The following is a 27,928-nucleotide window of genomic DNA, read 5'->3' as shown; positions in this document are numbered from 1 at the left end:
GTGTTGTTTAGCCCATTTAAACATTTAAGTGTGTTGATTTAAGGACTTTGCGCTGTTGTGATCCATTAATCCAGATTCTGCTCTACCAACACCATGCATATCTGGTGTGTGTGTGTGTGTGTGTGTGTGTGTAATAAGTTCATCAATCAAATGTTCGTAGAATTGCTTCTGAGTGTCTTTTGACAGTAACTGATGACAGAAGACCTGTACAGACCGTCCACCTATCTGTTCAAGGTCTTCATGAATCTCTGCTGTTGTTCCAGCAGCTCGAGCTGACCCTTAATGGCACAACTGTACATCTTGTAATACCTGCCTATTTTATGACAACTAAAGTTATGATTGTGAGATGTGGTTGAGAGTTATAAGATAAAGATAAATCCTTGATATTAAAAATGTACATGTCCTTTTATGTATATTGTTTCCATTTTTGTATATTTTCTTAAATTTGTAATGCATGTCTACTTAGTTATTACATGCAAAGTTTCCCTATTGTGGGATGTATTCAGAATTATGTGTTTCTCTTTGGTAAATGCAATTATTAATCATATCTGCTTTTGTTGTGTTTTATGTCTACATTCATGTTTCACTTCACATAATTTTGAGGGTCTTAATGGTGCTTTAAAAATAAAGTTTCTTGTGTAAATGGGAGCTGTGTTGGTTGGAGTTTATAGTGGGGAAAAATCCTGATTATAGTGACTAATTTCTTTGTTTGATATAGTTGCACTCAAATGTTAAAATAGAGATTGTGTTGGAATTTTTGGGAGGAAAGACAAATCCTGATTTTCTGTCAAGCAGAGCTCCCAAAGTGGGGTTCACCTGGCCTTTATCGTCAGTATCATGTCCACTCAGCATTGTTTGAAGGTCTGAAATCTTTAGGTCATCGTTAAAAACAAACAAAAATTGCCAATAAAACTATCATTATGTCGCCTGTCAGCAAGCAACGGTACTTGATGGAACTGTCAGGTCAAAATCTGATTCAGCCACAGACATGGGAGTTTAATCCGAGAAATTGAATTGTGTCTGCTGTAATTCCGTGTCCCGTTAAAGAACTGCATCCATAATATATTGTAAATTTAAAAAATATATATTAAGATCTACGTAAATGAGGGGTCGTGTGACGGTACCTACCAAGCAGGCGCTGTGGTATACCCACGCGCTGTCATCACGGCGGTCCCCTCGGTGACGTCTTTGTCCCCTCTGTTACCAGTGGCCCCCTGCCATATTTATTCATGCCGGGCAAGATGGCGGCGATACGGACGAGGTGTTATTGCCAGTGGACATAAAGAGGCATTTTATTTAAAATATAAAAAGGAGACAGACACATTCTTGCATTAAAACGTGTGTGTATTTATCGCGGAACGAGCATCGACGTCGTTTTTTTTAAATACACGCGTTTCTAAGGTTTTTTTCTTACAAAATGTTCACGTAGTAGCTCAGTCGCTAACCGACCAGCTGGCTAACGGAGAGCAGTTTCTAGCTAACTATCAGCCAAGCCGCCGTGAGGTGTAGAATGGGAGAAAAGCTGGAGCTCAAGCTCAAATCGCCGGTTGGAGCAGAACCCGCTGGCTATCCGTGGCCATTACCAGTATACGTAAGTGTTACACTCGACAACCCACCGGTAACGGATATACATGTTTCTGTTTGTCTTTGTTAGCTAGCTCTGCCCTAGCGCTTGTTAGCCGAGAGAGGCATAGCACGCTCGTCCGGGGAATCAGGTCATACTGGTCGCAATGTGACAGACGAGGTGTTGCAGCCAAATTCACATTCAGCCACTGTTCCCACCTGTATTATACATACCTACGCTCAGATAATGGACACACACAGGTACATTTGAACAGGGTGGCAAAAGGTAACGCTTGATATAAGTAATCCAGGTACTAGTACTCTCATTTGAAATTGGAGCGTCTGACTTCAAACTACATTTCACAGTCGGCGTTAGTGCCTCTATAATTAGGCTTTCCTCGAGTGTCTCAGGTACGATCGTATATGTGTCCTCCGAAATACATAACGTTAAAGGGGTAATATATAACCAGTTTACAGATATGTGAAGACTTTGTTTTGCCTCCCAATAGTATCATGAAATACAAAGTATGTACAATTGTATTTCCTGATCTCTGTATGTTCATAGTCATGTCTTGACATCTTCATGATCAAGATAGTTGATTAGTCCCTGATGGTTCCCTGCTCATGTCATGCTTGACTAGCAAGAGACGTAGTAATAGTTTTCCATGTAGCACTCTGTCAGCAGCACGTCAGGGGCTGACAGAATAAACGGAAAGGGAAGCGGTTTCAAGTTCTTTTGTGATGTATGAAGTGTCTTTCATTTATAGTAAATGTGGTGAGACAGACCGAAAAAAGCTGAACTTCTCAGAATGGCTGAGTGCAACCTTTCTGAAATGTCTCCTCCCGCCTTGACTCTACCCAGTTTTTCATTTAGTTTATGGCAGTGTCATAATTTGAAACTGAATGGCTTTGAGGTCATGTGTTGTAATCAGCCACTCCTCTCTGCCGTGGCTTGAATTCTTGTTCCTCCCTTTACTCCAGCCCAGAGTCTGATAACACTCACTGTCCCTCCCTTGCGGATTTACTGCCTCACCCACTTCCTTATGTTATGGTCTGTAGTGATAAATACATGGACAAGCATGCCTGGGAATTTAATGTACTGTTGACTGGTGGGGTCGCTGTCTGAAATGGCGCTGGCTGTATTGCACTGAATTAGAAACAGCATTATGAAGTCTTTTCATGTGGCACTCCCTGCCTGGTTTCAATGGGGAAAAGACTTCCTCTCATTTTTCCTGCCCTCGTGTCCATATGGTCATCTCGGCAGGGAGGATAGAAGAGACTCAGTCAGCAGCATGATAGAATTCAAAAACACGTTTGTGCCTAAGTGTTTTTTCTCTCCTGTCACGGTTGAAAATCAGTTTTTATCCATGTTAAACTGCTCTCTGGTGGCAACTGATCCCGCTCCTTGTAGATTAATTCTCCAGTGTCACTGAGCATGAAGACTGCTTATCTCACCCACACAGCATGAACACAATGTTATGTTTTGAAATGCACAACATGACTGTTGTATTTTAGTCATACTTTAATTCGTGACCCAAAATGAACCCTACAAAATTCTTTCTCTCTTGTCTGTGTAATTGTATGTTTTGTATCATTGTCTCCTTCTCCCTCACAAATTTACCGCATCTGTGCATCTGTAAATGCTTCCATGTGCTGCTGGTGTGGGGAAGCTTGTTGTCCATCTGGTTCTGGGTGTGGGCACTAACCAGGCCCACATTACATCTAAGAGACACCCTGCTGTTAAAGTCATTTGGATGTCTTCTTTGATGCTCACCTGTGCACTTCATCTATTATTTACAAGGTCGTAATTATGGTGATAATCAACAGTGTCTTAGACTATTAGGTTGCTGCTCATTCAAAATGGAAATTCAGCTGTTAGTTTTTCAATTTCTGTCTGGATATTGTCTTACAAAAGTCATTTTTATACACATTTTTGATAGGAGATCAACAGCTGGCCAATCATAGTTAAAGATGCTCTGGGACATAAACGTGACCTGCTGTGCTAATCTGGCAAGACAAAAATGTCAAGACTGTTCTTCTTTGCTGGATAATCAGGTCTGACCAAGAAAATCAGCTCTATTTGGGGCATGTTAAGGTAATGCAAGGTTGTAAGCGGCACAGCAACTTTAGTCATGTGTCATTGTAGGCTGCTGCGGTCTGTGTAGTAGAGTGAGGTGTGGTGTAAACCCCCTACACCCCCAGATGCGTCACATGAACCAGGGAGGGATTGACTGAAGAACTTGTGAAGACATCAGACATACGTCAGCTCTTCCCAATGTGGGGAGAGAGGAGAGGAGGGTCTGGTCTGTTTTTTGTCTCACTCGCTTTCGAATAGTGTTTATTTTTAGCAACAGCTCTGTGCTGGTGTTGCTGTGTGAGTGAGTATCTGCCCCCTCTTTGGCATCTCGTACACTGGCTCACACTGTCTGTCTCACACACTTGTATTTTGTGTATATCTTGCCTGTTAATGAAACATTGTGTGTAAACCCTGCTTTGTAACTGTATGGTTGTTAAGGTTTGTCATTACATATTAGCAATGAAGCTAGCACCTAGCTTGATAGTGTAGTTGTGTATAAAAAGCTTTGCTTACAGAAATGGTAGAATTCCTGTGTTATCATGTTTGTTTGATTGTGTGTGCATGCATGTTTGAGACTTGGCGGAAGTGTTGTATTGGCGGGCAGTATTGAGCGGGAATCTGGGAGCTCCAGGCTGTGAGCCGTTTGCTGTGGCTTCTGTGCCAGGCCTCAAACAGCTGACAAATACCAGGCTTTCCCTCCTCTCTGGCCCCACTTGCTGCAGTTTTCCAGCTTTTCTCACTTTCCCTCCTTTTGCTCTTTTTCTTTTTACCCAGCTTTAATTTCTCGCTCTCTCTCATTTTCCTTCTTTTCTTTCCCTCCACCAGAGGCACTGGCAGTGCGCTGGAGCAGGAGACAGAAAGTGGGTCAGTGGGTCAGCTCAGGCAACAGGCTCAGGCTGGCTGCGCTCTGGGTGTAACTTGAGTCCTGGTTCTCTGACCGAGCACCTCTGCACACTCTAGCTAAGAATACTAACTGTAGATTCCCTGAATGGAATAGATAGAATTCCTCTGACTTAATTTATAAAGATTTTTTCAAAGTAAAAGTGCCGTTGTAAGCTAGTTAAAATATAATAGCCTGGAGGTTCTAAGGTTATTGCTGATAAATTTATTACCTGCATAAATAAGTTTAACTTCAAGTTATCTATCTATCAGGGCATGGGGCTCATTTACAAAATTCCATGAAGGTAAATGAGTAATATCAGCTTAACCGCTGTCTTTAGTCTAACACCTGGTTGTTAGAATTCATAAATTCAATTCCAGGAGCATTCAATGTCACTTGTATCTGACTTCAAAAGTCAGAAGTAACAAAAATGAATTGAATAAATGTCTCAGAAGTCACCTTTCACGTGCAACACTGATTGATATAAAAGCCAAACTTGCTGAACTTCCAGGTCTACTTAATGGGTTGCAATGGCGAAAGTCGGCTTCATACACTGTGAAAGTCTCAGCCTTGTATTAGCATGCAGCTAGAATGATCCAATCAAAAGTGCATCGTACTAAGTAGGTGCATGGAACCTGCCATTCAAATTATACGTCTCCAGTGACCATTTGTTATAGGATCTCACTTCCCTGTTCTGTATGGAGATCAACACCTATATTATATCTATTTCATCAGACCAAATGTGTCATTTTAGGTCAGCGTATTCACCCTCAGTTTTACATATTCTTTCTAAACTGTACATCCAGCGAAATTAAACATAGTATCCATCATTTTTATATTTTGTTTTGGCTGGTTTTGATCAATAAATCCACTCATTTAGAACACTGACATGTCCTTCTATCTATCCATCCATCCATTTTCTTCCGCTTATTCCTGTTAAGGGTCGTGGGGGGGCTGGAGCCTATCCCAGCAGCTACGGACGAGAGGTGGGGTTCACCCTGGACAGGTCACCAGTCCATCGCAGGGCCAACACATAGAGACAGACAACCATTCACACTCACAGTCACACCTACAGTCAATTTAGAGTATCAATCAGCCTCGTCCCCTCTTGATGTCTTTGGACTGTGGGAGGAAGCTGGAGTAGAACACTGACATGTTTGAATTCTATGTATGGAAATACCTTCTGAACCTGTTTTGGTTACACTGACTCTGGACTGTGGTGCATTATTCTTTCAATATCCTTGTGTCAGAAAACATCACCAATGCATTGCATGAACAGTGGGATTCAGTAGTGATTTTAAAGTGCCCTTTCTGTCAGAAATTTAGGGGAGAAAAGAGAGAAATCAAAACAATGCAGACTTGACCTTGCACTTGGCATGTTACAGGCAAATCGGCATGTTTGATTGATTGTGTGGTTTCTACCTCTGTTCTTTTTGACGTTGTGAAGGATTGTGTAGTAGCAATAATGATGATAATAATAGTAATTTGCAGTGGTAGGTAGGGCTGTAATGTCGCAGTCGACTGGTTGATTTATTCGTCAATACGTTCTGGTATGACCAAAATTCTGATTGGTCAATTTTTTGCCACGTTAATTTCATCAGGAGGAAAGTACCAAGTGCTAATGGGGGTGTTTTCAAAGCACCCCTGTTTCACAGATAACAATCTATCTTTGAATACCCCCCTCGTTTTGCTATTTTGGACTAGCCCGACCCGCTAGAGATCGACAGACTGAAGAGTATTAGAAGGCCAACATCTGGTGGTTTGATGAATGTGTATTTAATTTTGACGGTTTCATTTAAAGTCAGTCCTCGTCCACCATGTCAAAGACATCTGCAGTGTGGCAGCATTTCATGAAAATAGATCATGGAAAATAAGTCGAATGCAAAGTTTGCAAACAACAGTTTTCATATCACAGCTCCACTACAAACACGACGTATCACCGAGAAACGGGAAGCTAACTTGTCCACCTTAGGTTGCCCCGTCAGTTTTGAGTAGATGAACATATCAGAATTGACAGTTCAGTGTTTTAATCTAATAATTGTTTTTGTTTTAATTGTAAAAATTCTTACAGTGGACTTGCCTTTTGTGTTTGAGTGTAAAGTTTGAAGTTAAAAGTCTATTTGTGTCTCAGCCGCGATGCCGAGCTCCTCTGTTCAGTCTTGCTCTGTGCGCAGGACATGTACAGAGCGACATGATTGTGTCGGTCAATTATTATAACGTGACAAAAACAATTGTCTAAATATTCCTCAACAGGTTTTGTGCTGATAGTTGACACAGTATATTTTTCATGTATAAAATTAGTCGATTTTTAGTCGAAATTTGAGGGCTTCAGTCGACCAAGAATTTCTTTGGTTGATTACAGCCCTATCGGTAGGTGTGTAAATGAAAATGCACCACTGCCTCCATAGAATCTCTTCACCCACCTGCAGTTTCAAGCTTAAAAGGTAGAATCAACATCTTCCTCCACAGATGCTTCATAATAAGCAGATTATCACATTATCTCACGCACAAAAAAAGGCTTATTTTTGTTCAGAGAATCTGATGAAGCTCCAAAGGGATTCCTCATTACCACTGTAAATGCCCCTTCTCTTTGATGTTTCTGCATTTGTTCACTACCTGAATTTCTTCTTGCAACTAAAAGTAGAAAAACGGCATGAATGCACTAATATTTTTATAATGTTTCTAAGAATCACATTGTTGTGGTACATCATACTGTATTGTGACTGGCCAAAGCAGCTATTTTTTAAAAAAGTTTAAAAAAAATTGATGTGGTGTGTCAGTGGACATGTATCAAGATGGTAGGAAATTGCTTCAGTGTGTGAGATGCACATCTCTACTTAATCTACTAAATAGCCCAGTGTTCATAAAAGGCTGGTGCTCACAGTTGTCTGTTGAGTTTGCAGAAAAACCAAACGTATGGTTCTTGGTCATTTGGGCCACGATATCACTGGCAGAATAAAGCCTTCAACAACATGAAGTGGTGATTTTGTTATTTCAGTGCTTCAGTGTTTGCTTCATATTCAGCTCTGTTCACCATTAATAACAAAGGATGACATGGGAAGTGAAGCAATCTTCATTTAGACTGACTTTTAAATTGTTATACTTAAGTCAGAGTATTTGAGAAATCTTTGACCTGACTGGTTTGATGTTTTTCAGTGTTAAGATTTTTGAAATTTGAAAACCAGTTGAGAGTCATCACTCATTGACCTTTTCTCTGTTGAAAGGATAAACACCATGATGCTGCTCATGAAATCATTGAGACCATTCGGTAAGAAATCGGCCTTCTGGGTCAAGTCTTGCACCTTTCCTTATTTACTCAATTAGTGTCTGTATTAGGTTTATTGTGTGTGTGTGTGTGTGTGTGTGTGTGTGTGTGCGCGCGCGCGCGCATATGCATGTGTGTGTGTGTGTGTTTGTCCCTCCTCTAGCTGGGTGTGTGAGGAGATCCCAGACCTCAAGCTGGCAATGGAAAACTATGTACTCATTGACTATGACACCAAGAGGTGAGCTCCAGGTCATATCAGTAAAACTGAAACAAATGAGGATGATTACAGGCATAACTTTGCCAAGAATAGAACAGTTATAATAGTTATTAACTTGTATCATGATTAAATAATAGTTTTTAAGATCTTGAGACTTTTGAGATGTACTTAAATATATATAGGCGATTAAAGTTTTTTTGTTACCTTTGTCTTAAAATATAACTGGCTTTAAAGTTTCTGTAATTATGTATTATTTTTCAAATAATCTTATTTTTAAAAATGTATTCAGTCTAGTTCATAACCCTTTTTCACTATTTTCAAAATTACAAAAAGATGAATATTTTTCCTATGAAGTTATTGCTGTTGGATTGTGATCTTTATTTTTATATGTTATGACATATCAATTTTATGTATTGTTATTTTCATAGTTTTGAGAGTATGCAGAGACTGTGTGACAAGTACAACAGGGCCATCGACAGCATTCACCAACTGGTGGGTTCATAATACTTGATGAGTATTTAAGGTTGTGTTTGGGACTGTATGTATAACGTAACCCAGCCCAGCAGTCCTACATATGAATTTGCTCGATGTGTATTTTGTTTAAGAACATCTTGGCTGTTATACCCTGGATTATGCAGTTTGGCTATTAATTCCAGTCAGTTTAGATGAGCCACTGTTGGTGCCTGGAAATGTCATCATTGGAAAGTTTTAATGCCTTTATCTGAGTATTTTTGTGGTTGAATAAATACACTTTATTATCCAATTTTAAAGTGGAAGGGGACCACCCAGCCCATGAAGCTGAACAAGCGCCCCTCCAATGGGCTGCTGAGACACATCCTACAGCAGGTGTACAACCACTCAGTGACGGACCCTGAGAAGCTCAACAACTACGAACCCTTCTCCCCTGAAGTGTACGGAGAGACCTCGTTCGACCTGGTCGCTCAGATCATTGATGAGATGGAAATGATGGAGGATGACACCTTTGTGGACCTTGGCAGTGGTTTGTTTCCTGTGTTGTGACTCATTCATGTAGATAGCATCATCCAGTCACGCAAAGCCTAATGGGACTAAGTTTTAATAGTCAGTGCAGGAAAAAGCTTCATATTAGTTTATCTCTAGTCCAGTCTCTTATTATTAATCAGTCTGTAGCTCAACAACAGTGTGTTTAGAACAGTTTAATAAGAGAATGTGAAAAAAGCATCCAACTGATGTAATGATATATTGTCAGCTGGATGTATTTATAAGACATACATTTTTGTTTTGCAGGAGTGGGGCAGGTAGTACTGCAGGTTGCAGCAGCAACTAACTGCAGACACTACTATGGTGTAGAGAAAGCCGACATTCCAGCTACTTATGCAGAGGTAAGTACTCATACAACTCAAGGTGTTTTCACAAAGGAAGATGAGAAAATCAAGACTTTTGTTTTTTTTATAGTAATTTTTATATTTCTCTTCAGACCATGGATAAAGAGTTTAAGAAATGGATGAAATGGTATGGGAAAAAACATGGGGAATACACAGTAAGTTTATGAGTAGTATAGTATTTATTAATGTTTTTCACTAGCTATACTTCCAAAACAATGTACAGTGGTCCCTCGCTATAACGCGTTTCACCTTTCGCGGCCTCGCAGTTTCACAGATTTTTTTAGTGCAATTTTGCATGCTTTTTTTTTTTACAGCACATTATGTTCGGCATTCTGATTGGCTGTAGACCATTGTCAATCAATCCCCTCTGTGCTGTGTCTCCTGTACAGCACAGAATTCGTTCAGCTTTCCAAATTTACATAAATCTTTGATTGCAAGTAGTGTGACTCTGAAGTGCTATACTGTATGTTTGCAAGTTTCTCCACAACAAAACCCACAATGTCGACGAAACGTTCTGCGCTGTCAAAGGCACCAGCGGTAGCACCCAAAAGGCAGAGGAAGATGCTCACCATCGCACAAAAAGTTGGACTTCTGGACATGCTAAAGGAAGGTCGAAGTTATGCGGCAGCTGGTTTTTAATGATACTAATGTGGAGTTTTCTGATATTTTCTATGAAGGTTTGAACTTTGAGTGTGTTTAAACACGAGAGAAAATTGTGAAAATGTTGATGCCTGTCTGAGAAAAGTGTATAAAGTGTGTAGTGAGGGGTTTTACAGCCTTAAAACATGTATAATAATTGTACAAAATAAAGCCGACTACTTTGTGGATTTCGCCTGTTGCGGGTTATTTTTAGAACGTAACTCCTGCAATTAACGAGGGACCGCTGTACTCAAGGTCTTCTGCAGATTCATGATCACTCAGGACTTTTACCTTGTACTTACTTTTCAGCTGGAGAGAGGGGATTTTCTGTCTGAAGAATGGAAAGAAAGAATAGCCAACACAAGGTGGTGTACAAACCTATGGGCCCAGAAAAATATTAAAATAATCTCCTCGTCAAATGCCTGGAGAAAGTTTTAATCCTGAAATAAATCATTCTGTTGTGAAACCTACGACTTGCATTTGTTGTTGACACTGTTCAATAACTCAGTTTGTTTCCCATATTTTTTCAAGTTGTCTCTAGTATTTTGGTACTATGTTGATGGTTTTTATGACTAAAATATGAAATGTCTTGTGTTTAATGAAATGTCATGTCATCTGTAGCCATTTTGAATTTGTCAACACACTGTGTGCCAGGGATCTAAAATTGTTCTTTCTTTATGTGTCTTTCAGTATTATTTTTGTGAATAATTTTGCCTTTGGTCCAGAGGTAGATCACCAGCTGAAGGAACGCTTTGCAAACATGAAGGAAGGTTAGTAAGTTTCTTCTAGTCTTTGCTGTGACTGCACATGTATGTGATTACTTTATGGAAATAAAACAACCTTTATTAACAGTCATATGAAGCTGCTGCCTATTTACCCAAACGTGTTAACATAATTTGTCTATTTAGCTAAGTTTCGTTGAGTTGAGGAAGTCTTGGTCTGAAAAGGCAAATGTTGCTCTCTATTCTTTCCAATGGATGCATCCATACTAAAATGGTCTAAATTTAACTGTTGTGAATGTATCACACTTTCATGATGCTGGAAAGTTGCTTTGTATCTAAATTTAGACTTTCTTGATCACAGCATTCACAAGACTGACAGTTCAAATACTTCTATCAAAGGCTGACGAATGAGAGAATTAGGATGCCAGCCAATGCTAACAGCATTTATTTGAAACTACAGACCATTTTAGTTTGGGGGGGGGGGGGGGACATCTTGTCTTACTGGCCCTAAGAGTGACACCTGGGATCACTGCAAAGAAATGTTAATTCAATCTATGGCTGAATGATTAATTAAATTTGAGATTATATCGCGATTATGATATGATGCAAATACATTGTGGTCACATGACCAGGGAGCTTGCGAGATCTTCACTTGATGCACAATGGTTTCAGGCTCGACTGAAGAGACAAAACCCAAAGTTGGAGAAAAAATAATTTAGCCATTTACTGTAGGCTAGCTAACATTACGTCACATAAACAGTTAATGAAACAGTGTGCATTAGCGTACGTCGTAGCTAGACTAAATGTCCTCTTTGTCAGCTATGAATGTTCTTGATAGTCTTGACCAAAGCAATGTATCGTGAGCTAACTTTGCTGTTAGAGAAACTTGAGCCTATGTTGTCAGTCAGTTGATGGTCAAGTTGGAGATACAACAAAATGTAACGAAATGGATTTTGATCTACAGCAAACATTTATCAGGGTTGGCTTGCAATATTTGGGGTAAAAAAAATCGCAATTAGATTATTTTTCCAAAATTGCTCAGCCCTAATTCAGTCTATTCTTATTAGTGTTATAAAACATTGACTTAACAATGACAAATCTTGGCTGCTTTATCTTTGACCTCACAGTCTCTCTGTGCCACTAAATGTGACAATGGGATTAATGTGTCATTGTTGATTACTTGTTGTACTGTTTTAACAATAATTGGAAGGATTGTGTTTATATGATGTGTGACCTATCTTGGGAGGTTTGGTGAGTATTTAATGTGTGTGCACTGTTCAGCGTGTAAATTAATCAGGAAATAATGTTTTGTTTGTTTTATTTCCAGGTGGGAAAATTGTATCCTCCAAACCTTTTGCACCTTTAAATTTCAGAATAAACAGTCGAAACTTGAGTGGTAAGTTCTTATAACAGATTTCCACCTGGACTGTGTATATTTTGAAATGCAACACTTTGATTTTTATCTCTTTTCTACAGATATTGGCACAATAATGCGTGTGGTGGAGCTCTCTCCTCTGAGGGGCTCTGTGTCCTGGACTGGAAAGCCAGTTTCCTACTACCTGCATACTATAGACCGCACCATAGTAAGCTCTGAACCTTTTCTTAATCATCAGTGCTGCATCCTGGCAAAAAAAAAAAAAGCTTAATGACAGTAGAAGCGCAAAAGATTGGCTGCCTCATTTTGTGAGTTATGACAATCTTGTTTGTTGCCAGGTGAAGCAGATGCAGCTGCTCTCCTCTATTTATTATTTTGTTGCAAACATTTACCCAAAGGAAGCAACAAAAAAAAAACCAAACACTCTTCAGTAGACGTGGTTATATTGCTTTTACATCAAGACAAGGGATTTTGATGATATGCAATAGCGCATCAGTAAAAACAAGTCAACATATCGGGTCCTCTGTTTAAAACTACGCAAACATTACAACCAACAGTGCACCATGAGGGGTTTTGTGTCTGCATTTGAGCAAATTAGTCTGTAAACTGCATTCATAATATAAAAAAAAAAAAAAACTAGCCAAACACATTCATCCCAATTAAGTATGTGTTTAATTTTGTTACTGCCGTTGTCATTCCACTGTGCTTGGAATGTGGAAAACGAATAAAGTGGAAATAAAAATGTAAGCGTTTCCTTGCAGTGTATGAGTATAATCAGTGGCTTAGCCTCCAGCTGTATATAGAGACAGATTAATGGCAATAGATCTGTATTTTAACTCACAAAAAGGTTGTAAATTGCAATATGGTTTTAAACTTTTATGTACTTTTTTCAAACTCTATTTCACATGATCATGCCTTAAATTATATATAAATGTGATTATTACATTTGGGTCTTATCTCAGCATGAGTGTAAATTGAGGGCTTTTGAAAGGTCCATTGATTTATTAAGAATGTTGTGTAATAGCTACGTTTTCTCTCTCCATTTCAGCTTGAAAACTATTTTGCTAGTCTCAAAAATCCTAAACTCAGGGTAAGTCATCATCTTCCTCCTCATTATATTGTCGTTAGGAAATCATCTGTATGAAACTATAATTTGCTTTGTCTTGAGACAGGAAGAGCAAGAGGCAGCTAGGCGACGTCAGCAGAAAGATGCGAAGGACAGTAAAAGCAATAGCACCACACCCACGAAACCTAAAGATCAAAACAAGGTAGGACATGCATGCATCCTCTGGTCTTAATGTGCGGAGAAGTTCCAGCTTTAAATGTATTATTCTTTGCTTTACTCTTTTTTTAAGGAGTAGTCTGCTTGTGCTCTGTGTAAAGATGTATATATATGGTCACGTTTGTTGGTGTGTATTTCAGCAGGACTCTGGTGGGGAGGAGGAACGTCATCCTCTGGTGACAGTGGTCAAGCCCCCTGCCAAACCCCGCAGAGCAAGACTCTTGTCCAAAGGTCGCAAATTGAATAACAAGAAGCGAGGTCGACCCAAGAAAGCCACCCAGGCTGCTGAGAAGAAAAACAAGAAGAACCAGAGTGCTTTGGATTTGCTGCATGCCAAGACCCTTTCTGCAGCACCCCCTCCAGGTCAGAGGACACACATACATACAGAATATACTGTGAATGCACCCTCAAGGAAAGACCTTGAGCTCCTCATACTATTGGAAATAATGATATCCTTTGGACTGTATAACTAATGTAAATGTGTTGTGTGTTCAGATGCTTACCTGCCACCTCGAAGTCCCTTCTACCAGCTACCTCCGCACTATCCCTCGAATCAACTGCTGCTGAGCCCTACTCCTCCTGGTTTGCAACAACTGCTAGGTGAAAACTTTATGAGTTGCTGTTGTCCAAGTCGTACACCATAACCACACCACATTTAATTTACCCTGGTGGGTAGTGAAGTTACAAAACCAAGTGTCATAACATGCAATTTTCCTTGAAGTCATTGTTGACCTTCAACATTTTTTTCTGTTTAGTACGTGAGCTCCTCTTTCCAAACAACCTGACACAAAATTGTTTTTGTTTTCCTCGTCTTGCCCACTGTTTTTACAACCCACATCTTTTTGCAGATAACATCAAAGTTCAGTACCTCCAGTTTATGGCCTACATGAAGACTCCTCAGTACCGCTCCAACCTGCAGCAGCTTTTAGAGCAGGAGAAGGTAAATGTCTACACTGCAGACATTTCTATAGCCAAGCCGTAATGGTATGTTTTAAAGGATGTATATTAGCTGTCTTCCATTCTTCCATGCATTCCACCTTTCTTCTCTTTCTCCAGCAAAAACACAGGGACCTGTCAGGACAGGCAGAGCAGCTCCATTCGGTCTGTCAGTCTCACAAGGACAAGATTAAAGGCCTCTTTCAGACCAAGCTAGATGAGGTGAGACCTGCTACCTTATTACCCACCTGGAAACAGCTGTGAATGCAATATCACTCACATGTGAGGTGATAGGAATGGCTTGCTTATGTTTACATGCAGTATTATGCATGTTTACTTGTTCTACACATAGCATCACCTTACAGTGAATCAAACATCATCAAAAATGTAATGAAATCTTAATGACTTCAAGGCCCAGGACTTAGATAGGAGGATTCTTGATTATTTAACAAAAATGAACCAACCTTGTGCATCAATTACACAGTTGGTCAATCAGTCCATTAAAGAAACTGTTTTCCATAACAACCTAATAAATGAGTCATCCCACCAGTTTTTAATGGGAGAAGATTGTTCTGAACTGGCCAGATGTTGACCTGTTAGCATCCTGCCCATCTTGTTCAAGGTAGCAAAGTAAGTGGCAGAAGCTCGTCACCATCCACTTCATCCTATGCTGTCTGGATGTAGGTAACAACATTCAACAGACTTGTTGGCCCTATTTCCATCAACCTGAGAAAAGCTTTCAATATGTTTACCCTCAGTGTGCTACTTCCTAAACTGTCAACTCACAATATCTCAGAAAATACAGTGAAATGGAGAGAATAATATCTTGGTAATGGGCAACACTGTACCAAAATAGATGGATTTTCATCTAAATTTTTAAGAACGTTCCATGGGAGTGCCACAAGATTTGATCTGAGATCAGCTTTTATTTAGAATCTACCTACCATACAGTTGCACAGATGGGTCTATGTACAAATGTACACAGATGAGTCCAAACAAAAAGCTGCAACATTACTGAATAGAGCTCTAGAGAAATTAGCTAAATGGCAGAATAATTTCTTTCTGTCATTAAGTGATGAGAAACAGATTGTTTCTTTCTCTCTGAAAGACAAACTGTCTGCCCTCCTCCTAAGATTTTTATGAAAGGTCATAAGGTGGAAGTTGTCTATCATTTAAAATATTTGATTATCATTAATAGCAAAACAACTTTGAATAACATTTGAAAAATAAACTGCTGTGACTGTTAAAATTAGTCTTCATCAGTTTAGCTTTCAGTTCAGGAGTACAGATGCCACAAAAATGTCAATCCATTCTATTTATTATCTACTTGTACATGCTAAGGCACAACCTGGTCTCAGGCAACTTATACAGCCATGCAACCTCCTCACAAACTATATAGACAACAGTCAAGGCACTGGATAAATAAACTGACTCCTACAACGATTGTAATATTATCAAGAAATGGAATTCTACTGTCCTGCAAAAATTGGGTGTTAGCTGGATATCAGACACTTCTGTGAATGCACTTTTATGTGTGCATGGTTTCCGCCAGTGTAGTACAGGCATGGCGGGCTGTAAGGTCTGACTTGTTTTAAGATTCAGTAAACATTCGGATTTAATTCAAGTTTTTAGTGCAGAAACCTGATATCATTTTTGTAACGTGTTTATTTTGAGTTTGTTGAAAAACAACACTCCAAGGCTTTATTAAAGGGGGTTGGAAATAAACTTTGGCCCTGGGCCAATTTAAAAAAATAATTAGATGGTGGGACAGTATACCCTTTTATCAAAATAGGTCTACTCAAAGGCTAAAATGTGACATTGATAAAATACTGCTTCGAGTGTCTTATGCCAAATATTGGTGACCAACAAGAGAAAAATGTCACTAATAAGTTAGAATGGGGAAATCGACAGTGATGGGCACTTGAAGAAGAATTGAAAGACTGATTAATTTATTCTAGCTGGTTTTTTGTCAGTGAAACACGTTTATTGTTGCTGTGGATAGTGTTGATCGACACATCTGCTTATGTATATCACCTGATATATTACAGTGTTAATGAACCACTGTGATGTGTTGAATGATCTCTGTGGTTCTCTGGAGAGGGGGGGGGGGGATCAGCTCTTGGACAAGAGATATTAGCTCTGAGAGAGGGAGTGGCACGGCCGGTCATGCTTTGCCTTTTTTTGTTTTGTTTTGTTTTGTTTTTGGGTTTTTTTTTTAAGTCAGAAATTAACAGTTGAAAAGAGAGAGCACAGAGGCTCCAGCATCCAAAATCTAAGCACTGCAAGCGAGATATGCACAATGCAGCGCTCCCAGTACGAAGTGTCCCATCTCAACTTGAAGTTACCAGTAGGTCCCTTAAAGCAGCGTGTGTGGGCCATCCAAGCAACACTATTTTGAATTATGTTCACTTGAGAAAAAAATCTTTGAGCTCAGCCCCCAATTTTTTTGTCTATGCAGATAGGTAAAATGCTTTTACAAGTCATGTTCTCAAGATAATGATATATGTCATTGCTGGTTGGTCAGTTTTAGCAAGCACCCTGTCTTTTGCCATCCACTGCCACACAATTTTGTTAGACTCTGCTAGAGTTGATGTTTGAGTATGTTGAACAACGCATGAATACATTGTCATATTTTCACATCTCCAGCCAGCTTTTGGCATTGGCTAAATGCCCTCTCAATTGATACTTGCCACCAGGCCTAACAACTTTTCAAGGGGAGCCCCAATGTACTTGTATTGTGTTCTGAATGCACTCTCTTAATTTGTGGTTGTAATTTTGTGATCTTGTGCTCAGATGGTGTGCCACTGTGACTACTGAATTGCAGACTACTGGAACTACAGAAATTAGCCTATAGACACAAATAAGTAATAATGACACACTCATCATTCAATTTTCACTTACAATGAAACTTGTGTGTGTTGGTCAGCTGGGAGTGAAGGCCCTGACTGTGGAGGACCTGATGCAGGCTCAAAAGGAAATATCAGCCCACAACCATCAGTTGAAAGAGCAGACAAAGCAGCTTGAGAGAGACATGGCGTTACTGAGAGATCACAGCCTGCTTCTGGTGAGACATAAGCGCTGCCATTATGTTGTTATAAAACCTTACATGTTTTTACATCATCATCCCCAGTGGCTCACATCTGTTGCCATTTCTGCCTGTCTGTATCTCTGTGATCGTGGTTGACGTGCTTGCATAGGTCTAGTTTATACTACAGGTAGGCTGTTAAAGGTTCATAGGTTAAAATGACGTTGTTTTCCTTAGTGAGAACATGCCGCATTGGTCAAGAAGAAAAAGTAACTCATGGCAAATATGTTGCGTATGTGTGTCCCAGCTGAAGTCTCGATGTGAGGAGCTGAAGCTAGACTGGGGCTCTTTGTGTCTGGAGAGTCTTTTGAAGGAGAAGCAGGCCCTGCGTAGACAGATCTCCGAGAAACAGAGACATTGCTTGGAGTTGCAGGTATGTAACGCTCGATGAGTTGGATCATGTCCAAATGCTTGTAACTCTTTAACCCCATGCCTCAGAAGCCCCATTTTGATCCTGGAACTAGTGAAAGAGAAGAAATAAAATATCTTAAAGCCCCTTCATTCCTTTTTTGTTTTATCTGAAGTACCAGGTAGATTATGCAGATTTGACTTTCAATAGGAAGCAGGATTCTTAACACTGTGCTGCCTCCCCATTTATTTCTTCCATTGGCTGTTCATAAATATTTGAAGAAGTGAGGGGCTAATCACCCAAGTTATGAATACAATGCAACTTTCAGTGTGTAATGGCTCCCTCTGGTGTTTGCAGATCAGCATTGTGGAGCTAGAGAAAAGTCAAAGGCAGCAGGAGCTCCTTCAGCTCAAATCGTACAGCCCTTGTGATGGCTCCCCCTACAGAAAGACCCTGGAATCACGCTCATCTGCAGACATGGACTCCTCCAAGTTTGGCCTGTCCTCAGCCCCAACCCTCAATGGTGTAAGCCCAGACCTGTCCATCAATGGCACCAGCTCACCCTGTTTTGATCGGACCAATTCCAAGGCAGACCTTCTTTCTCGCTATCTGCCCATCTCTCCTGACCATGAGATTGTTCCTGCCACCCCTGATGCTCGGCAGAGGCAGCAAAATTCCTCCCACGCTCTTCCTGACTACACACGCTTCTCTCCGGCCAAAATTGCCCTACGGAGACACCTCAACCAGGACCCAACTGCCTCTGCCCATTTAAGAGGCCCAGGGCTTGCTGCACACAGGTTTGTAGCCATTAAAAACTCAAAAATTCCCATAATTTGACTTAATTATTTTAAACATTTCTGTATTTTTTTTAACTGTATATTTTAGGGGAGAAATAGGTGGTCTTAACTCTCCACTTGGAGTCAAGCAGAGCTGCTCTCCCAATCCATCTGATGCTCAGATTACTACTAAAGGATCTGAGAGGGTAAATGCTTTTCTTTCTCTGCCTGTGCTTTAGCTTTGATTGATTGAAGCACAATTTTCCCCTGGAGCTTCGTCATTGTATTCTCAGCCGTTTCCTTTTTTCTCTTGCTCATTAGGGGGGAAAGGAGAAGAGTCCATCTGTTCAGGGTGACAGCAGCATTACAAGCCTTCCCATAAGTATTCCTTTGAGCACTGTCCACCCCAGTAAACTTCCAGTTAGCATTCCACTGGCTAGTGTGGTGCTGCCCAGTCGTGCTGAGAGACTGGTGAGTATGTTCAGCGCAGTTATGAGATCGAGATTTCCACAACACCATAGAAAATGTGACATTTGGTTTCCAAATTGGATCAAAGGACATGCTAAAGCTACACTGTGTCTTAAGAAGAACCATAAGGAAAATTTATAAATACTTTAAAGCTATTTACAAGACAGTACGATTCTATCTTACTGCCTCTGCTACCTTTTATGTTCAACGCTTCTGATGTTAGGTCGCTCTTCCATGTCATCTCTGGATGTCAGTCTGCAGATTTGTGGCTCTGTGATTTTCATTTCTGTCACAACATCTCCCATCGATTAAAAACCAAACTTAATCCCTATTTGGGATTAAGGACAGTTTGGCTTAATGTTAATTAATTTATGCCTCTGAGGAAATGAGGAGAAAAGACAGAGGAGGGCATAGAGAGCGGTTTTGTGAGAGCAGTGTAGGTGGAGGGGAAGCAGAACAAAATAAGTTTGCCGGAAAACTTTGCACTTAATTTCGAGATGTATAATATATTATGGGCTACATTGATTTTTCTTCCATTTATTACTGCACTACTGCATATATTATGATGGATTATGGTGTGTTTTTTGAGCTTCCATCACAGTTTGCTCTTTGCTCATCATTTCAGCGAAGTACTCCCAGTCCTGTGTCTCAGTCAGGTCAGACCAATGGTAAGCGTGAAACATCTTCCACTTCATGAGTTTTTTGTATGTTCTTCACAGAAAAACGGAAAGATGAAAAGCAGTGGAATTTGACAAAATCTAATGACAGTTTGAAAAGGATATTACTGTATGTGTTGTTATAAAAGTATAGTAATGTTCTCTGACAGCTTTAATATTATTTACTGCTGAGGAAGAGGTTGCCACAATTGTTTAGTATGCTATGTTGTAAATCTGTTTGTTTACTTTGAAGGATATTCATCCTGCTCAGGGCTGATGAATGGAGGTCCCCACCCTGAGGACCATAATGGTGCTTCTTTGTCACCACCTCCACGTACCAATCCTTCTCTGAGTGGAACGAGCAGAGGAGGTCCGATCCAAAGTCCCCCACTCAGCACTGGAGGGGTGCTCCATTATGCAGATGGACCCCCAAGGATTCTTCCACAAGACGGTCAGGAACGTCAGGGGGCAGACTCTGATGCAGAACCCCAGGACGGTGAACTCCGGAGGAGAATCTTCTTCTCTTCCTCCTCCTCTTCTTCCTCTTCTTCCTCATCATCAGGCAGTGGAGGCTGTGGAGGCAGCGTTGCTGGAGGATCACGCCTCCACCATCACACTGGCAACTCAGCCAAGCAGGGATACCACAGTAACCATGGAAACCACAACCACCAGTCCCCCGGCACACAACACACACACACACCAACACATATGTCGTCATCACACTCCTCTCACAGCCTCGGCACTCAAGAAGGACGGAAGCGGGGGAGAAGGAAACGCAGCTCCACGGGTGCTGTCACAGCCAACGGATCTCCTAAGAGGAGGTCATTCCCAGGACTCAGCTCCAACAACCACTCCTCCGGATCGCCTCTCAACATCAACTCCATGGTGAGTCACCAAAAGCACCAAGACGGGGTATTTAGAGGAAGCTGGCATACACACAATTTTATGATGATTTTGTGAAGTTAGGAGAACTTGAGAATGAGGACCTTCTGTTTTACACTGAGACAGTTCTAAGTTCTCAACAATAGAATAAGAAATTTCAGAAGAGCAGCGGTGTTACCAGAGCTGCAATTGTAAAATAGTCCTCATCTGCACCTCTTTTGTCCTGACAGGTGAACAACATCAACCAGCCACTGGAGATCTCTGCCATCTCTTCCCCAGAGCAATCAAGCTGCAGCCCAGGTGGACCCGATCTGGATCAACCTCCCGTCTTAAAGAGAGAGCGCCCCCTGGAGCTCAATGGTACAGGTCGTTACTCTTCAGCCCCCAGCTCAGATGAGGAGGACTCAGGATACCCTGCTGACAGCTCCAGTTCACGGTAACCTAACCTATTAATGAAGCAGGTTTTTGTGGTGGTTTTTTTAAGAGGGGGGGGGGGGGGGGGGGGTTTATGAAGTCTTGGTTGAGTAGCTTAAGAACCAGGTGACTGATCCTAATATTATCCATTAGTTTTCATCAAAAATAGTGGTAAAGGTTTGATCTTGTGCAGGTTCACACTCATCTTTAATCTGTTGTTCTTTTTTTTCTAGAATTGAAAGAAAGATTGCCACTATATCCTTGGAGAGCAGAGATGGACCAGGTCGACTCTTGGATAGTGAAAGAGGTGGGTAAAGAAAATGCCAGAGTTAATTTTTTGGTTTTACACCTCCGCTCAACTGACCCCACCCTCATCTCTATTTGTACCCACCAGGCAGGAAATCTAGCAGCAGCAGTGGTAACAGCACCGGTAGTGAAGCCTCCTCCTCCTCGTCCTTGTCCTCTGCAAGCAAATGGAAATCGACCTTCTCACCCATTTCGGACCCCAAGCAACCTAACTCTGACCTGAGACAGGGAGGCTCTCCTTTTGGCTTGGGGGGGTCAAACCGGGGCACAGACTCAGATTCTGATTACAAACAACACCATCAACAAGTGAGAAAAGGGAGTGAAGGAGAGTCATCCAGCTACATGACCCCAAACCCCTTCCTTAGTCAGGAGGCAGGCACCCGCAGTGGTGGTAGCGCTGGCTGTGGAGGGGTCCAGGGAGGCAGCAGTTCAGACCAACGCCAAGCTCTTCAGAAGCAGAAGGCTCCTCGTGATTGGGAGCTGAAGGCCAGCAGTGGCCTGACTAGTCAGAACCTATTTATTTCTGCTGCTGCCAACAACGGAGGGGGCATTCTGAGTGGGAAGGTGGGAGGAAGTCCTGTAGCAGTGTCCTCAACCACTGGATCATCCGTGGGTCAATACCTGGGGTCTCAGTTTCCACTGGGAGGGACTTCAGTCTTACAGTCCCTGTTTGGGGCTCAGACAGGCAGCTCCACGGTGAGTGGGACCCCGCGGCTTGTCAACGGACACTCTGCCCTGGGAAGCTTCTCCAGTGCTGGGCTGGCAGGGGGAGCGGCTGGAGGTGAGCATGACAGATGTCAAAGATTGCTTCTAAATATGAATTCATGCCTCAATCCCAGGATCAGAGAAGAGTCAGAGTCATGTCTTGGTGTTAGTCTGGGGTTGTCTTTATAAAAGGTCTCTGATTGAAGCCAGGTAAGTGGAGGCCCAACGTTGCTGTCGCTTTGTGTGCCTCTGATAGTCGAAGTGACCTACTGACTCTCTGTGTTGCCTCGCTTTGACATGGACTGGCTGCTTGAGTGCTGCAGGTGGAAACACCCTTGGAAAATGCATTTTGATAGAGAGGACGCTGAAAAAGTCAAGACAAGTTTGTTCGGCACCTCAGCTTGAATAGATAGATTAATGACCATAGGTTTTGTGCAGGCTAATTTGTTGCTGATGTCATTTTCTCTGGGTGTATCTGGAGTTGTTTGTCAGAGTCATTTCACTTGCATGAAAAAATATCCATTATCAGGTTTGCTTCGGTAAAAAGTCTACATTTGGAACATTTTGAAATCCAACTAATTTGGTTTATCCTGGTGACATCATAGTGGACTGACTCTGTTTGCTTGCTGTGTGCTTGTCTTAAGACTTGCTTGGCGCTCCGCACAACCTGGCTCAGTCCTTGCTTCTCTCTTTGTCCCCCCCGACCCCTCTTGCTCTTTTGCCACTCGACCCCCCCCCCCCCTTCCCCCGTCTCCACTCTCTTGCCTACCCCTCCCTCCATTTCTGCTGTATAATTTGCAGGTATATTTCACCACGTGGTTCCCTCAGTGTCCTCCCATCAGTTTGGGGCATCACTGCCCACCTCTGGAGGCCTCAGCTCTCTGCTCAGTCTCTCCTCCTCCACCTCACAATCCCAGCAACACACCACTCCCCAGCCAGCATCCGCACGTCTGGCCTCCGTGTCCTCACCCCTCCCTCTTGCCTTGTCCCAGGCCCAGCACAGTCGCACACAGTCTGTCCTGCATAGCCCCTCTCCTCCCACACTCTCCCTGCCCCCTCCGCCACCCCTGCACAGCGTCCCCTCCTCGTCAGCACCTACACACAGTGATACCCTACCATCCTCTCACTCAGACTCCCTCCTATCCTCCCGTCTGTCCCACTCCTCTCTCCACCATCAGAGGACACAGTCATCTCTCCCTCTCTCCATCTCCTCCTCCACCTCTGCCTCCTCTGCTCCCACCTCTGCTGCTGCTGCTGCCACTGCCTCCATCTCTTCCATCTCTTTGTCCAGCTCCTCCTCGTCTCGTCCATACGCAGTGCACTACTCCCCTCGGCTGCCCCCTCCACCACCACCAAGAGACTTAGGTGGTGGTGGGAGCATGTGGAGGACTCAGGGGATGCATGGCACCTACACCACCTCCCAGCTTCCCAGCTCCCGACCTAGATAGGTTATGGGGGTGAGGGGAAAGGGAGGGGGCTTCAGAGGGGATAGGCAATCAGAGGGGGGAGAGAGAGGGAGAGAATGAGAGGCTGGTAGGGAGGGTTTCCCTTGAGCTGTTGTTCTGATGGAACAAGGTAAGATTCCATTTTGAACGTGACTGAATGTTTTGACATGCTGGTGTTTTCGTCATTTTGTAAAAGCTACAAAATCTCACATGATGCCTTCTTGTGTGTAATCTTCCAGGTAACTGCTGAAAACTACCTCAAGATTATATAAACTATGCAAATGTCCAGGTGTGGACCAAGGCACTCTCCTCCTCACTCACTGGTGCTTTAAAACGTCTGCACTACCCAACCGCCTCCAAGAACGGCATCTGTAGTGGGATCTCAGACACACAACACACAACACACACACACACATACACACACACATTAACCACCACCACTATGATCACCTTGAGCAGAATTCAAAGGTACTGGTCATGTTTATGTGTGGAGTGCTTTTGTTTAAAGATTCGACCGTATGAAATTGAATGAAGTGAATCATCAATCATCGATGGTGGTTTGACGCTGAGGTGTTCAAGTTGTTGCCATTCTTGTGTCCCTCTTGTCCTAGTTGTTGTTATGACGGCCCATGTTCACTTACCTCAATCGTTTCACTAAATTGACCCTTTGCAGCATGTTCCACGAGGTTTTCACTTCCTGTAAAACACACACACACACACATACATATATGCCAGGTCGTTGAACTCTGCTCAGATTTCATGCAGCTTTTCTTTTCTGCGTATGTGCTCTTTCATGTGTTTTCTTTCTTCACCGATATTTGAGCTTTGAAACAAAATGAGGAACTTTGTATTTTGGTCTAACTTCACACTGGATAGTAAAACACAGTTGCTCTTGTCGCAGGAAATACGCAGGTCATGGCCGGTTAATTGACATGCATGACATGTTGATGCTTTGCCATGTTTTTATTTAAATGAATTAAAATGCTCCTCCCAAGGAAAAGTGGTACAAAAATCAGCTTTTGTCTAATTGAGCTAATTATGGCTGCTCTCGGCTCACAGAGCTTTGATGTCCTCTCCTCTGCTGGCAACCGAATTGAAACCAATTACGTTAACATTTGGAGCAATTAAACTAATTCCCAAGTGCTCCTCTAATATCAGGCATTCAACAGTGACAGTGATCAGGTTTCACATCTCAATGAATGAACATGTTTCACAGTCCAAACCAAGAGTTTTGGATAAACAACCAAACCTGTTGTGATTTCGACCTAACTTAATAAGTGTATTGAGATGGTGACTTTCAAAGGCAAGCTGAATGCAAGTTTGTAGAAGAGCCCAATGAATTTGTTGAACAAGACAGTCTTCTGTGTGATGTCCACTGCTTAAGTTTAGTAAAGCTGATCTAGGTTTAAAAATTACAGGAAAACCCAAGGATCTGAACGCATTTCTGTATTTATTAATGATGTTTTTGTCTATCAATTTTTTAAATGGCACTACTTTGAGGGACCACAGCAGAACTCCTCTTAAAGCAGGAATTTTAAACTCTTCTTAAGCTGAACTTGTTAATTTATTCCTGCTGTCGGTTACTGCAGGCGCAAGCAGGCGTGCAAGACTCTAAAATGTGCGCGCATGTATGCGGAATAACACTGCAGTCAGCTAACACACATACAAATACACACACGCACACACTCAAATCATGCAAACCCTCACACACTGGGAAAAAAAACATATTTACCACAACCACAACCAACTACTGGACTCTTTTCACGACTTCTTGTTTTGCTTTTTAGTGTGTAATTTGTTTTTCCGTAAATAATGTTTGTACTGTGAATGTGACTCATTCTCCGACTGTATAGAGGTGTATAAGTTAGATTATTCTATTTATGCCGTCAAGCTCTCCATTTGCCTTCTCTTTTTGTTTTTAATCCTGAAATGTGTTGACATTGTAGAATGCAATAGTGTGTACTTGACTCACAGTCAGAAAACAATGGTGCTACATTTGGAAGGTGCATTTTATTTATTCTGTTGTGAAAACATCAACAACCAATCCAATAATTGGTGCTGTGCACAGGGACATTTATAAAGCCCTTTTTTTTTTTGGCATTTCCTCTCTCCTATTTAATATGCTATATTGTCTGGTTCTTTGAATGCCGAGTGTACAACCACCTTTGGATAAGAGTCCGCTGCAGCAGCTGGATCAGAGTCCAAGTCAACAGCTGTGAAGATGACACACGTTTCTCAGTTTGTTGCCGGTCAGCTGTGCATCTGGGCTGTTAATGAACAAGACACACTGTTTGTGTACATAGGTTTCTGTATTTACATGTCTGTCCCCCCACCGTAAACAGAAAGGTATATGAAATGTGTATCTATATACAGTCTATATATATACACACACACATATATATATGAATATATATATATATATAAATATATAAGTGAATAGGGTTGGTTTGGTGCTGCATTGTGACCCTTAAAGTAAACCTGTTAAACAGGAGGCTTGAAGCCAAGGAGAGTGAATCATTTGCCACCCCAGGACCTTAGCAGGTGGTGCCAAACAACATGGCGGCACAGCAACATCTGTATGCTCGTGATACACACACGCACGCACACACACACACACACACACACAACAACTAGAAACTCAGAAGCTGTGTGTATTGAACACAGAGGTGCTTTTGGCAGTGAACACAACTTGATGTTTTCATGTTTTGTTTTTATACCAACCCAGCAGGAAATAAAAAAAAAATGGTGCTTCTGTTTTCAGTCTCTTAGGAATTTTCAAACAAAAAAATCTCTACTGGTGCGTCTAATACCATGTCCTACACACACACACACACACACACACACACACACACACACACACACACTGTCTTTGAATGTGTTTCTGACCAGGCCCTACTTTGTAAGGTTTGTGTAATTAAAACACTCGTGTTCACGTGTATGTGTGCACTGCTCAGCTGCTCGGCTTCCATTGGCTGATGGTGGGAATACACTTAAGCTCAGCGTGTGTATGCGGTGTGTATGGTGCTCTTCTCCCACCTGTCAGTGCATATCCAAGGGAAGATGAGACTGATCAAAGCTTTATGGTAAACTCCTGCTCTGAGAACTCACTCGCTGAACACATATGTTTGACATCTGTGTGTGTGTTAAAGTGAAAAGAGACTTGTAGTCCATTTTGTTACCAGCACTGAGAGGTCTTTTGTAATTACTGATGATGCTGTTTTGATTTTCTTATTCTTGGTGTTTGATACAGTTGCAGTTACATGTTCATGCTTTTAATCTTCAGACTCCTGTCACTTTTTTACTACTACTAGTCAGTCGGACAGCACAGTGCTCTCCTTCACTTAAAACAAGGAAATTGCAGCTATTGACAAATACTACTCTTCTCCTGTTGTGCTGCAGGGTTTCTGGTTGAATTAGCTTCAACACAAGCTTGCCTGACAGCTTTCTAGAGGTCCAACAGACGTTTTTGATCACCTGGAGTGAAGGTGTATGTGCAAGTGAGACTAAGTAAGGCAAACATCACCTTCACTAGCGTTTTTGTAGCTACCTGTATTATCAAAGGGATGAGGTGCTTTTGTCCTTTGGCGCGGGAGAATGATTTGAATCCGAGGCTTCTGTGCAGTTCTCCAGCATGCTCCATCTTGGTACAATATTATTAATCTGCTAGAGCTTTGCAGTTGAGGCTGTTTACGCTAAATCCTGCCAAAGGTCTTAACTCAGGAACTTGCTTGAAATGGTGTTTCTCTAAACTACTGCATGTCACATTTTTTAACCATCTTGTGTCATGATAAGGTCCCTCTGGAAACAACTCAGGACAATCCTCAAGTGTGTTTAAAGGAAAATTGATTGAGATTTCTTACTGCCACATACATCGGCCCTCTAAAACGTCAGTCTGACCTCCAGAAGCGATTAAATGGCTGCAACTTTCAGCATCTTCCTCATCTCTCAAATGCCTCTATCTAGATTTGTGTCCCTAAGGAGAAAGATCAGCGACCCCTGTTGGATTCCTCCTGGTATGTGGATGGAAACCAGCTCTGAAGGACATGTGTGAAACGAGACAGTCGTCTCTGATCGATGGTGAAACCAGGGCAGGTTTGAGGTGCAATAACGGCAAACCCTTCCAAAAGGCCCTGAACATTCATAGGGGAAAAAAAGTTACTGTTTGGTGTTGGTGCTTTTATCCTAAGATGTTAAAATGACAAATGGAATTAATGTTTTTTTCTGAGTTTTATGATTATTAATAAAAAAAAAAAAGTTTCATAAGATATTTGAATTCTTTTTCTCCCTTGTGGCGTTGTCTGTCTGTTCTACTCGTGCAACTCTCATTCCCCTGGAGTTTGTCTTGGAGTTCTCTATCAGCAGGTTTGTATCCAAAGGCTTTTAGCAACATTAGGAAGGCCATCGAGCATCTAAGGAGGTGACTCAGAACTCCACAGAGGCTTTGATTGCCACATTTCATCGCTGTCTGGAAGGAGAAAGTTTCCCACATTGATAGGAGAATAATATAGTCGCATTCAGGATA

At 41.7% G+C, this 27,928-nt stretch overlaps 1 protein-coding gene across 3 annotated transcripts; it reads left to right on the top strand.

Annotated features, from left to right (window-relative positions):
- Nucleotides 1–1,205: 1,205 nt before the first annotated feature.
- dot1l (DOT1-like histone H3K79 methyltransferase) lies at nucleotides 1,206–27,653 on the top strand. 3 transcript variants are annotated; one of them, XM_086223655.1, is made up of 29 exons: nucleotides 1,206–1,591; nucleotides 7,745–7,788; nucleotides 7,949–8,023; nucleotides 8,431–8,494; nucleotides 8,774–9,002; nucleotides 9,269–9,363; nucleotides 9,459–9,521; nucleotides 10,315–10,370; nucleotides 10,696–10,775; nucleotides 12,055–12,123; nucleotides 12,204–12,310; nucleotides 13,151–13,192; nucleotides 13,275–13,370; nucleotides 13,528–13,747; nucleotides 13,880–13,984; nucleotides 14,233–14,324; nucleotides 14,441–14,542; nucleotides 17,247–17,384; nucleotides 17,653–17,778; nucleotides 18,112–18,551; nucleotides 18,640–18,736; nucleotides 18,852–19,001; nucleotides 19,624–19,666; nucleotides 19,908–20,539; nucleotides 20,767–20,972; nucleotides 21,184–21,257; nucleotides 21,345–22,037; nucleotides 22,763–23,536; nucleotides 23,646–27,653. In XM_086223655.1, the coding sequence occupies exons 1-28, from the start codon at nucleotides 1,511–1,513 to the stop codon at nucleotides 23,407–23,409; spliced, it is 4,866 nt and encodes a 1,621-aa protein (XP_086079781.1). In that variant the 5' UTR covers nucleotides 1,206–1,510; the 3' UTR covers nucleotides 23,410–23,536; nucleotides 23,646–27,653. The 3 variants fall into 3 exon arrangements, with proteins under 3 accessions (XP_086079781.1, XP_086079780.1, XP_086079782.1); XM_086223654.1 differs by having other exon boundaries at nucleotides 13,525–13,747; XM_086223656.1 differs by lacking the exon at nucleotides 22,763–23,536 and having other exon boundaries at nucleotides 1,207–1,591; nucleotides 13,525–13,747.
- The last annotated feature ends 275 nt before the right edge of the window (nucleotides 27,654–27,928 follow it).

This window comes from Aulostomus chinensis, chromosome 14, assembly GCF_037954235.1.
Source record: "Aulostomus chinensis isolate RoL2024-O1b breed Wild chromosome 14, RoL_Achi_v1.0, whole genome shotgun sequence".
Taxonomy (NCBI): domain Eukaryota; kingdom Metazoa; phylum Chordata; class Actinopteri; order Syngnathiformes; family Aulostomidae; genus Aulostomus; species Aulostomus chinensis.
Note: the sequence above shows the minus strand (reverse complement) of the source record. Positions and strands in the feature narration are given on the sequence as shown.

Excerpts from the sequence above, each read along its gene's own strand:
- dot1l (XM_086223654.1), top strand. The coding sequence starts at position 1,511 with ATGGGAGAAAAGCTGGAGCTCAAGCTCAAATCGCCGGTTGGAGCAGAA. Across the intron at positions 14,543-17,246 it reads TTCAGACCAAGCTAGATGAG|CTGGGAGTGAAGGCCCTGAC; the intron begins GTGAGACCTGCT and ends TGTGTTGGTCAG. Across the intron at positions 19,667-19,907 it reads TCAGTCAGGTCAGACCAATG|GATATTCATCCTGCTCAGGG; the intron begins GTAAGCGTGAAA and ends TTTACTTTGAAG.